This window comes from Saccostrea cucullata, unplaced genomic scaffold (assembly GCF_032062105.1).
Source record: "Saccostrea cucullata isolate Sc308-1 unplaced genomic scaffold, CSIRO_AGI_Scuc_v1 ctg16466, whole genome shotgun sequence".
Classification (NCBI taxonomy): domain Eukaryota; kingdom Metazoa; phylum Mollusca; class Bivalvia; order Ostreida; family Ostreidae; genus Saccostrea; species Saccostrea cuccullata.
In genome coordinates, this window is record NW_026941359.1 from 1 (window position 1) to 13520 (window position 13520).

A 13520-nucleotide genomic window follows, 5' to 3' on the forward strand; every position below is an offset into this window, starting at 1 on the left:
TAAAAGAAGTACAAAAACTGGAGAAAAGGCCTCAGGAACCCAAGACCTCGGGGACACACCAGACCAAACCCTTAGTGAAAGAAGGAGACAAAAAAGAGAAAAAGGAACACAACAGAGAGAATCCAGGCCCCAGCACTACTCACGAGAGGAAACTATCCCTGCTGACCGATAAGGCCCAGAAGAAGAAAAAGTAAATTTCTGTGTATGTATTTTGATTCTGAATAAAATCTGTTATTGTCTGTATTGTGTGTTAGTGTTATTGTTTTCGGTAAAATCCAGTTTGAACTGGCTAGGCTTTGACTGTGAATAAAATCGTGACGTCATAATCACATTCTTGAGTCGCTGCCAAATCGTAGTAGCAGCGTTGAATCGTAGTAGCAGCGTATAGTTAAAAAACTATATATACAGGGTAAACACAGTATTGGACATAGGGCTATGTAATGAGTTGAACCCCCTAGCCCCTTAGGGGCCCTGTACTGAGTTGACCCCCTATCCCCCCAGACCCCCAATCTGCACTCTCTTGACCCACCTATCCCCCCCAGGGCCAAAAGTGCACTCAGTTGACCTCCCTATCCCCCCCCGGGCCAAAAGTGCACTCAGTTGACCTCGCCATCTAGGCTGCTTATACTACTATAGTGATTTTATGTTTGTATATTTTACATGAGCGTGTTTAAAAATGTACCATTTTGTACCAAATGTCTGATCTGGCCAATTTTCAAGTTATTTTTTAGCGAATCAAAGCTCAATTTCGGGAAAATATTTTCCTTTCTTGTTGCAAAGGAACCCGATAAATACAAGAAATGTTAAAATTTCATGTCGATGAAATTTTCTTTTTTCAATTATGCCCAGATTCCTGCCGAATGCCAATCAAAAGCGCCCTCGTTCTTTGAAAATAAAATCTTTACAGTTAAATGTTGCATATATCATGAAAAAGAAATACATCTACATTTTATCCTTAACTGTAGATGTTCTCAATCCAATTTTTTGTTACCTTAAATCCATTAATTGGAGGTTTCTGTAGTGGATTTCCTCCCACCTCCAGTTTGATGATTCTAGGGGAGTACAGCGTGTAAACACCAGAAAAGGAGGTCACGGGTCCATAAACTCTTTCTATGTCTAGTAGAACTTTGACTGTGTTCCCTCCTCCGGTATCGGATCCATCGGCGGATCCAAAACCTTCCCACTTTACAATGTTTGAAGCACCACACTTTGAGCCATCAACAAAATTTATAGGTTTAGATGGGTATTCTCTAGTGCTCTGAAAAGAATAAAACACATTTTAGGTGTAAACTCGATATTAATAAAGAAAAACCTTACGTATAAAAGTAATAATGGTTGAATAGCTGAATGTACTATAGTTCCCTTTTTCCATACAACTTTTCCCTACGTGCTAAGTTGCTAGTGATATACTTAGTAATTAAGCATTAAATTGATTTTTTTAAAAAGCGGGAAATTTAAAAATCTTACTCCATAAATAACGGAATGTATGTGAACACTTGTGTCAATCCACCAGTAGGTTGCTTCGTATGACGATAACACAAGAACAATAGGCTTTGTGACTTCCCCTCTTTGACGTATCACAATATCGTACCCAGAGAAAGGATCTCCATAAATTCCAATCACGTGTACTTCATAGTCAGGGTTATCATTGGCAACACATCCCCGTAACGTGTATCCATATTTCAACGATTGAACTTGAGCCAGAGCAAATGGTGGACTCTGTCGAATGATGCAGTTTCCAACTTCAGCTTTGGACCAAAAATATAATTATCTTGCGTAATTCTTGCTTCAAAGCAATTTGGAATTTACCAAGTGGAGGTAAATGCATAAAATTATGGTTTACATGAATCTTGAAAGTTGTATCAGTTTCATTTTTGGGTTTTCAAAGTGCAGTTTATAAACGTTTGAGTATGAGTATGAGACAAGAGTTTTTTTTAAAATAAAATGAATCGTACGGAATTATTATCATTATACCTGTATTTTCAGTAAATGTGTTTTATTTCTTCAATAACAGACTGTGTAATTGTAATGTCTGAATGATACAAATAAAACATATTCAAACATTCAATTAAAATCTTTAATAATTCATGGAACAAAGTAGGATAAAGACACAACAAGCAAAGACACTTGTTTCCGTAATAAAGTTTTAACCCTCGGTATAAACACAAATATGTTATATTTTTACATTATGGGTTAAAAAATTATTTAAAGAATTTAAATTTGTAACCTTGAATGAATTCTTTAAACCTGTATTGATTTTAAGTGAAAGCAATTTGTCATGATATCCACAAGTGTTTGATACACCACCCTATGTAATGTTAGGGTTATATATGACATTTAACCACCCTTGTCCTTTATCAATGTAACAGATATATACTTACGATAGCAGTTATATTTGTTATAGTATCTGCTGTAGTCATACGGATACGAGTAACGCCCCACTTTACAAATACAAACGTTACTTATACAATCGGCCATACCATCGAACTCATGACAATATCTTCCAGTGCAACGTACACGGAGGTCTGAAAATTAAATTAATTTGCAAAAATAATGCCTTTGGTGACCAAAGTTGCTTAGATAATGCGTGTAATGATGCATATTTAAGGAATCACTATCTAATTAGTAGAGTATGCCAGGGCATCAAGGATATTTGAAAACGTGGGATAATTTGCATGTGGTATATTATGCATAAATTATCCCACGTTTCCAACTATCGTTGATGTTCCTGGCATGCTGTACTAACTAGAAATGGATTCTTTATATTTTCCATTTTATAGCGAGATAAAAAAGACAGTCGCACAAGATTTTTTGCATATTAGGCCTCCTTAGCGTCCGGCACAAAGACAGACACACAAGATTTACAAGCACATTAGGCCTCCTTAGCTCCTAAACTTACTTTCAAAGAGTTATCACAGCGAAAAAAAAGAAATGGAAATAAAACTACTCTTGATGCCAAATCTGTTCTACATTTTTATAATCATTTACAACGTTAACGTTTTAGAGCTAGTTCATTCTCAATAAATCTTAAGAAACTTGCATTTTTGATGCATCTATCTACTGATGCAATCTTTTTTGATGTGAGACCGCCTTACTTCGAGGTGAGCTTCCTAATCTTTGACAACCTCTGTTTTTAATGAGAAAGTAACTCGGGCAATATTCTTTTTGCACAGTGGGGTAAATCAAGCATAACTTCCAGAAAACGAAAAATATTTTCGGTTTGTGTATATTTGCACTATAAAAATGGACCTGAACAAAATTTAATCTAGTTTCTCGTCCAAAAAATTAAGTCAAATCCAGCATCCAAAGCAAGTCTGGTAGTGTAAATCCCGAGATGTTTCAACCGAGCAAGTTTGGTCTATATAGGCTTCTGTAGCTAGCCTAATAGTGCATGAAGGCCTACTTGGGAATTGATTAGGTCCTAAAAACCCAAACACGAAGTCAACTTGATCATCAGTTGAGATATATAATATACAAACATTAAGTATATGGTAAACATTTTTAAAGTACATTTTGATATTACCAGGACAATACTGTAGATTACAAAACTGCTCCTCTTGTGTGGTACTCCCGTCAGAAATTTTTGTTCGAATCTGCGTTCCTACATCACAAGACTTTGAACAACTTGACCATGATGTCCACTGTCCTCTGATTTCAACTAAATAATTGAACAAGAATGTCATAAACAGATACTTCATTTACAAACATCATCACTTTCAGAATCCTTAAATTTAAAAAAAAAATTCAATCTCTACAACACCATTTAAAGAAAAGAGACGCGCCTACCAAAAAAATCATATTGATTTCACCAGACTTTATATGGAGCGTAGCATAGTCAGTGGTGGATTGTTGGCTGGTAAAATTCGCCTTTCCATTACAAAACAAAACCCGAAAACATCGGAGTACATATCTAGTTTTGAGGAAATTGATTATCTGTATATAATTCTACAGTGCTCTTAGTGTAAACGGGGCTTATGGGTCACCTGAGTATCATATAACAACTTTCAAACAATTGAATTTATTGTAATCTAAACCAAATGCCATGAAATTCAGAATTTGAAAGATGCGAAAACTGTCTCCATGGCTTCTGTTATTGCTGTAGTTGTCTCAACGGTATATTGGAGTCAACGGATCATGGCCAGCTTTGTATCGGTATATCAATCCAAGAGCACCTGCAGTATCACCACTGGAAATATTCTCTTGATCTAAGTCGACCACTTCAAAGTGTACATTACTTTTCGATCAAGGTAGACGATGGGAAGAGTTCATTTTCCTATTGATTTGATCTTATGGTTGCTGAACGACTTGAGAATCCTGTTAGAATTCTCTAGTTTGCATCCTCGAAAGTTTCTAATTGAGCAGATGTGCGTATGTTAGTCTGTGCTCCAGTGTCATATTGATTTCACTAGACTTTATATGGAGCGTAGCATAGTCAGTGATGGATTGTTGACTTATGGGTCACCTGAGGTTCATGTAACAACTTTCCAACAATAAATTTTGTTTGTATTCTAAACCAAATACCAAGAAATTCAAAATTTGAAAGATGTGCTATTGTTCATCATAACTATATACTTATTTGCATATGTATTTGTATAAAAATGTATTTGTATTGCTTAGTTTGATTACATAATACCCAGAGGCAGACCAGAGGAACAAAGAAAAAATGCATTTCCACTATAAAATCAATAGTTTCCCAACCCACACGGACCACTGACCCTGGGGCAACATATTTCACAATCTTGGAAAAGCCTCCTTTTTCTTGACTTTTCTGAGGTCGTGTAATGCTGGTTTAGTATATCTTGTGATGCTGGAAGAGTGTTTCTAGGTCTTTTTCCATTAATAGTTGAGCTAGTGACAGATATATGTTTTCTAGAGGAAACTCTAACAGAGCAAACTGCTTGTCGTCACACTTTTTTCCCATAGGCTTTTTATAGCTTGTGCTGCTACTTCAGCTTCGCCATTCGAGCTTTGGAAATAGGGGCTGGTTCTTTCATGTAAATTGTTCAGTTCCACGCACTTTGCAGAACTTTCCCTGGAAGTCCATGACATGCGAAAACAGTTTTCATGGTTTCTATTATTGCTGTAGTTGTCTCAACTGCATATTGGAGTCTACAGATCATGGTCAGCTTCATATATCAATCCAAATGCACCTGCAGTATCACCACTGAAAATATTCTCTTAATCTTAGTCGACCACTTCAAAGTGAACATTAGTTTTCGAACAAGGTAGACAATGGGAAGAGTTCCTTTTTCTATTGATTTGATCTTATGGTTGCTGAATGACTTGAGAGTCCTGTTAGAATTCTCTAGTTTGCATCCTCGAAAGTTTCTAATTGAGCAGATGTGATTATGTTAGTCCGTGCTCCGGTGACTATCATGCAGCGAACCTGCTGATTTTTGACACTATTATGAACGCCCCAGTTGTCATCCCGACCGAACTTGACAATAGTACACATACTAATAGTAAGAAGTTCTTCCTCTGACCCTGACCTGTTTCAGCCTCCGCCGACACACTTTCTTCCAGTGGTATGCTGTTTACAGTAACTGCAAACGGTTCCTAATGCTGGGCACAGATTGCAACTTGAACAATTTGGATTGTCAGTTGGTTAAAAAGTTATTGGTTTTCTAGTCTTAACACTTTTGTTACACGATGCATGGTTGTTGGTGGGGTGTTTTTTTTTTGTGAATCCTCTCCTATCATCAATTTCACTTGTGCTTGCGACAGTTCAAACTGCTCTCCGATTTCTATAGCTTACTTGATCGGATTTCCTAACCTTATTCTAACAATCTTTCTTACACTTTCTTAAGCTTTACGCCACTAATGATCAAGTCAACCAAGACATCATCATTATCCGCGTAATCACAGTCCATAGCTATGATCTGAAGATCCTTCACAAAGTTTCGACCTCTTTTTTGTTTTCTTTGATGCAGCCTGAATCTTGCATCTTTATAGCATCGTATTTCTGTATGTAAAAACTAAAATGTCATAAGGTTCGCAACTGGCCATCTCAAATGTAAAGAAATATTATGGAACGCCGTCACTGCCTTATAGCAGAACACTACTATTGCATTGTGTCAACCTTCGATTACATTATGTCAACTCTTTATGACATTAACCCACCCTACTATTGCATTGTGCCAACCTTCCATTACATTATGTCAACTCTTTATGACATTAACCCACACTACTTTTGCATTGTGTCAACCTTCCATTACATTATGTCAACTCTTTGTGACATTAACCCACCCTACTATTGCATTGTGCCAACCTTCCATTACATTATGTCAACTCTTTATGACATTATCCCACACTACTATTGCATCGTGTTAACTTTCCTTTACATTATATCAACTCTTTATGACATTTACACATACTACAATTTTATTTCGTCAACATGCATTTCGTTATGTTTACTTTTCATGACAATCTTAGTTTTTATTAACTGGTGTGAAAAGCTCATGCCATACTGTGCGCACTCTTCTACATTATGTCGATTCACTATTACGTTATGCGAACGCGGGTATCCTCGGCCTTTATATGAGCATAACATATTTTCCGCGTTCCGCAAGCACTAAAATGGCGGGAGAGAAAACTGTCGTAGAAGAGATTCTCAGCGATTTCGGAATGACATCTTTAAATGAAAACTTTAAGCGACAAATGATTGACAATCTTGAAACATGCAAAGCCTTAACACTGCGACTGTGAATTAAAGTCACGTCGAAATTCAATGGTGTTTACTTTAATCTGATAATTGAATAAATCAAATATTATGAGTAGTGCAGCAATCATTTTTTTCTTTTTATTTTGAATTTTTTTTTCTTTTATTATAAAAGTCTTAAACTTTGTAGGACATAATGCATTAGTTTCACATTAAGTTTAGCTGAATTAAGTTGAAAAGTTTTTTTCTATAAAACTATAAAGCCTGAGAGCTTCTCCGTTTTCCGCCCTTGGTCTCCAACCATATACCGCCCCCCTTCCTTGTTCAAGATTCCCATATCTGCCACTGATATGTGCCCATGCATGCTTACTAAGGCATATTCAATTGATTTAGATGAGCGACTGGTAGATTTTTGTAATAGAATTCTGGCCCTGGAATGATTAAAAAAAATTACTAACTCCAGTGACGTAGCATCATTTTTTTGAAAGAGGAGGTCAGCCAGTAAAAAAAATGATATCCGAAAAAAATAGACAAGCCAAGAAAAAAAATGTCCGAGCCCAAAAATCCTATTTCGGGGAGAGTGGTCCAACTTCAATCAATCCTATTTTCTTCCAGATATATTATATTACCCTTAGTGGACTATATTTCAACAAGAAGTGGGGGGGGGGGGGCTGTACAGTTTCAATGAACATTACATTTTCTATAGTAAAGTTATGTCTGGGAAAAGAGGGGGGTTGATATTATGTGCCTGTAATTTGTCCTAATCAATCACGACCCCCCCCCCTTCTTACCAGTCATTAAAACGCGGTCGTCAACATTTATTATATACTAGATATACAGCTTTGAGATAATGTAAATGTATTTTTGCATCAGGTAATGAACTTGGAATCCACATGATAAAGAGTTAACACAATATAAAGATATTTTTAAATCACATAAGAAAGAGTTGGCATAACGTTATAATATATCCACATCACGGTATGGAGTTTTGACATAATGTAATAAAGTGTTGATATAATATAAAGATATATGTTCACATTATGTTATACACTTTTTACACCACGTAATAAAGCACTGACATAAAGGTAAGATGTGTTCACCTCACATCATGATGCCCTCGCCGTAAAATAAAGATAAATCCATATCACGTAATAATACTTTGATATAATAGAAATATACACTCTCAAAAAGGAATGGGCTTTTGACTTCATGTGATGATAAGTTTAATTATAAAACACAATTTACTTGACGTAATGCAATTTTGACCTCACATATTAAAGAAATGAAATGATGTAAAGAAACATTCATTTCACGTAATAAAGTTTTAACACAATGTAAACACATTATCACTTCACATAATGAATTTTTTACTTCAAGTTATGAAGTGCTGACATAATGAAAGGATGTATTTACTCCATGTAATGCAGCATTGACATGATGTTAAGATATATTTTCATCATCCCATAAAAAATGGACATAACGTAAAGATATGTTCACATCACGTAATGATAAATTGACGTAATAAATGCATAGTTGTATGCTATAAGGCAGTGATGGCGTTCCATAAAATATGATTTTCATTTCGGTTCACACTTGGTTTTATTCAATATGTACGTCCCGGAAATTCTAGAGGACAAGTTTGGCGCGGTTTCTTACCTCTCTAGACTTTCTGCTGCTTTCAGTTTCAGTACTATAGGTATCGCGGATGTTTGTGTTTACTTGATGTTTTATAATGGAAGTGCAAGTTCACGGACTTTTCAAACATCTTTGAGGCTAGATTTAATCTGACACCCGTAGAAAGAGTGTAGATATTGAATGCAATTTGTGTACCGCGTAATCCAGGTAACCGCGGAATTCAAGATGGCGATCGAGTTCATTGCGACTTTGTGTCTTTTGATAAGCAAAAATATGTAGATATATAAAATGCAAATTTAAATTTTATTTTTAGTAGTTTAGCTATTTTTTGAATATATATAAGAGAGTATTTTAACATTATTTCTGAGGCGTGATACTATAATTAAAATACGTAATTGTGATTACCTAGCTGTCGATGGCTTTTCAGGGGGCTCGTTCTCGTTCACCAATTTCAGGGTACAAGTCTAAGTTTAAACACTAATAATTATATTTCTTGATTTTTTAAATATCAAGATAAAATTTATTTAACAAAAAATCTACCTGCTTCTATATACCGGTATATATATATATATATATTAATATATATATATATATATATATATATATATATATATATATATATATATATATATATATATATATATATATATATATATATATATATATATATACCGGTATATAGAAGCAGGTAGATTTATAATTTCATACACAGTCACCTGACGTTCCTTATTTTTCTTTTAATTAAAAAAAATACCCCCTACCTAATTATTATGAGGTAACGGGTATATATTTTTTTAACAAAAGAAAAATAAGTAACGTCAGTCATCAGGTGCCTGTTATATCATGGTTATATTTCATAATCTGTTGTTACACCTCTGTCAACTTACATTTTTTGGAATCAAAATATCGATGTTCGTTTTCTGACATAATTAGAACCTCGAATTTTTTAACTGTATTTTTGGTATCAGAAAATATACAGAAAATAATTTTAATTTGATTAATAAAACATCGTCTCATAATGACCAAAATGCCCTCCCGTTGTTGTTCACCGATTAAAATTTTGTAATAAAAACAGTTTTATGTGGAACCTAATTATGTTTTAAAAACGCAATCACATAACACAACAAAATCATTTCTTACCTAAAGATATCAAAAATATAAATTGTAGACCAATTTCACAACACTTCCTGGACATATTCACTGTTCTTAAAATATTATTTACTCGAAGGAGCGGAGACTGTATACCTACGACGCACTATTGGTGTCATAAATACAAGTTCTCTGTATCATGTTTATAAATGCAGAAGTGGAAAGGATCGCTGTTTCCAATAGATAGATTGGTGTCAATGCAATATAATGCAGCCCATGGGTAAAACGCTCGCCTGAGCTGCTTTGGGCAATGACCCAGCTATATCTACAACAAATGAAAGCTTTCATGTAATTTCGTCTTTTTTTGGCCCATTGGGTTTGAGAATGTATGACCTACCCTATTCTTGCTTCTATTTCTTACGTCCTTTGGATAAGGGTATATATGAAACTTTGGAGAAATTGAATTCTCTTTACCCAAGCATAATATGTGCCATAATTTGTAAAACTGTCAATATGTCCTTGAAAATTTGAAAAAGTGAAAAAACATGTACATGCAGCTAATTAAAGAGAAATGCCAATATTTTATACTGAATACATTTTATAGAGGGTTCTTCGTAAACATACAAGATTTTAGGAACCGAAATCAACTAGATATATCTTAGAAGGCAATTTCTCATCCTGAGTCACTCAAGTGACATGCCGGGGTTTTAATCTATCGTCGTGCGTCGTCAGTTAACATTTTGAAAGAGGCAACATTTTCACATTGCTCGTCAAAATATACACTTAGCTAGCTGCAGAACTGTAGCTCTCCGAAAAACTTACATTGACAGACCGGAGAGCTACAGTGCCACCCATTGAAAAAACTGTATATTTATTGCGCACAAAAAGTGCGCTGTTTCTCGATTTCTTTCTCCATGTTTTTCAAATTGTCATCTCAAAATATTACTAACCGTGTGATCCTAACATATTCTTTCACTATATAGCTCACTCTCTACCATCGGCTCATACATTCACTGTCTGAGAGAGGAACGAACGACAACTCTGCATGGGAGATTGTGTATAGCTCTCCGGTCTGTAAATATATTTTTTCCGGAGAGCTACAGTTCTGCAGCTAACACTTAGCAAGCGTAGTTTGGCTGTTAATACCCGGTAATCAGCAGTATTTAGTAGTGACCTCTCCTCACAGGAACCCCTGGCCCTGAGGCCTTACATTACACAGTTTTGGAAAGGACACCCTTGCTCATGATAAATGTTTGATGAAGAGCAGATTTCAAAGCATTAATTCACTTTCAGTATATAATTACAGTATACCCCCCTCTACGTATGGAAAGCCAACGGGTTCAAAATTCCAACTCTGTAATTCTTAAAATGTACACATGTATAAACATGAATTTGTAAATTGTAAATCTTTATTTCATAATTTGTCAATATTGTTTTTTCACAATTTGTTAGTTGTAACTATCCATGCGTAATTTGACAAGTGTAAAATGTAAATGAAAGTTTTGCCGATGCTCTCGTGTAATTCGTAGACTTACGATTTGTCAACTTGTGAAATGTAAAAATTGTAGATTTGTAAATTATGCAAGGTTGCATTATGCTAACACTTATTAAGACGATAGGGGGCGCTATAAGGGTGGCAGGTTAATTCGTTGCTTAACAATTTAATCATTTCCCCAGTGCGTCCAGCAATGCACGAGACCTGAGGATCATTGACGCGGCTGGCCCAGAATAGACATGAGTGGAGAAAGTTCGTTGCTGCCCTACACATCACAGGGTGTAAAGGACGACGATGACAATGAATGCGTCCCACCAGGCAAAAATATAAAGAAAGGCTGATGAATAAAATAATTTCATGTCTGTCTTTAAGACTGTTTGTAAATAATAATGTAATAACAGATTATACTCTAGTAAAAACTCCCAACAATCCTGAATAATTTTCTAACTTTTTTTAAAAGCCTTTTCTGTAGTGCTACTGGTAGATTCGGCAGAAGGGTGAATGGGGGTTATATAGAGGCCAGGGGCCCCTTTTACAAAAAAAAAACTTAACGACTAAGACCAAAAAATTTAGCTGATTTTTAAATTTTGTAAAATTGATTATCCTGGTTGTAATTGCTAAAATAACAAGAGGCCCAAGGGCCTTGAATCGCTCTTCTGATAAATTGTACAACCTATCACTTGTATTTGAAGCCTCTAACCCTAAGTATCCTAAAACCTAAGTTGCATCAACTGATAAAAAGTTTGATGATTCTAAGCCAATTAGGACTGAAGATATTTTAATAAAGCTATAAAAAAAAACATGAGTAGGTCACGGTGACCTACTTTAAGATTGAAGTTTTCTGAGGACTCAAGATGCATTAATAGACAAACTAAGATTGAAGATTCTAAGCCAAAATGTATTTGAGATATTCAAAAGTAGGTCACCTTGACCTACTTTTTGGTCTACATTCTTGGAAAAACCAAGATGCATCAACTGACAAAGTTTGATGATTCTAAGCCAATAAATACCTGAGATATTCAAAAGTATGTCACCGTGACCTACTTTTTGGTCGACATTCTCTGAAAACCCAAGAGGCATAAACTAACAATGTTTGATGATTCTAAGCCAATAAGTACCAGAAATACATAAATATAGCCATTAAGTGTCAAAAGTAGGTCACCGTGACCTACTTTTTGGTCGACATTCTCCGAAAACCCAAGATGCATCAACTGACAAAGTTTGATGATTCTAAGCCTATAAGTACTGGAGATACATAAATATAGCCATAAAATATTGAAAGTAGGTCACCGTGACCTAATTTTTGGTCGTCACTCTCCGAAAACCCAAGATGCATCAACTCACAAAGTTTGATGATTCTAAGCCAATAAATACCTAAGATACTGAAATATAGCCATAAAATGTCGAAAGTAGGTCACAGTGACCTACATTTTGGTCGACATTTTTCAGAGTCTCAAGATGCATCAGCTGACCAAGTTTGATGATCATTGGTCTGAACGTAATCAAATTATGCCTTTTCAACAATTTGAAAACAAATGCCTGCAAAATTCTTAAAGTAGGTCACAGTGACCTACTTTTACTTAAATATGTTTTGAGGTCCCAAGATGCAGCAACTTACAAGATTTGATGATTCTAACCCTCTCAGTGTCTGAAATAATGGGATGAAATGTTTTAAAAAGGATAAGTCATAAAGTTCAAAAAGTAGGTCACGGTGACCTACTTTTAAGTTGACGTTGTTCAAGGACCAAAGATGCATCAACTGACAAAGTTTGATGATCATAGGCCTTTAAGTGTCCTAAATATGCCTCCAAATCAATATGAAAACAAATGCCCGCAAAATTAAAAAAGTAGGTCACCGTGACCTACTTTTGAGTTAACATGATGTGAAGTCCTAAGATGCATCTACTTACAAGATTTGATGATCCTAGTCCTTATAGTAAGCAAAATATAGACATTTTCATTAATTGTAAATTTTGGTCAACTTTGAAGTGACCTTGAGACCACGCCCTTTGCCCCAGGGTCATGCCTTGAACAATTTTTAATCTTCAACATATCCTGATCATTGTATGTAAGTTTGGTGAAAATCTGCCTGGTGGTTCTGGAGAAGAGGATTTTTTTGCAACCAATACTTTTGGTTTTGTTTTCCTGATTATCTCCCCTTCTTTTAGGGTCCCAACCCTTATTTTAGTATAAATGGTAGCCCTTGGGCCAAGGATACCCTGTGACAAATTTGACACTGATTGGTCAAGGGGTTCTTGAGTTATGGCCCATATTCTAAAAAGTTAACGCACACCGCACACCGCACAAATGGCCATAGCATTAGCTCTTTGAGCCTTTGGCTCAGAAGAGCTAAAAATATCTTGTTGAATTATTTTTAAAAGATAAAAACAATTTTCAAATTAATGTAAAATAAAAAGTTGTAAGTAAAATAAAATTTCAGTCTTAGTCGTAAGTTCTTTTGTAAAATGGGCCCCAGGATCGACCCCCTCGGATTTTCATCAATGACTTTTATACGGTAAAACAATTAAGCAATAACTTTGACCCCCCCCCCCCTTCAGGAGTTGTGAACCTCTCGTAAATAAGTAGAAGAGTCATATAAATATTTGAAACGGCTTATCAACAAGAATTGTCCATTAACCCCCC

At 35.3% G+C, this 13520-nt stretch overlaps 1 protein-coding gene across 1 annotated transcript; it reads right to left on the reverse strand.

Moving 5' to 3' along the window:
• Positions 1-991: 991 nt before the first annotated feature.
• LOC134257689 (uncharacterized) lies at positions 992-9537 on the reverse strand (the record flags this gene model as incomplete). Its single annotated transcript, XM_062740281.1, has 5 exons — positions 9434-9537; positions 3524-3658; positions 2382-2525; positions 1468-1748; positions 992-1258 (listed from the first exon to the last, which is right to left on the reverse strand). Coding segments are annotated over exons 1-5 (882 nt in total), but the record flags the coding sequence as incomplete, so codon positions are not given.
• Positions 9538-13520: the final 3983 nt, after the last annotated feature.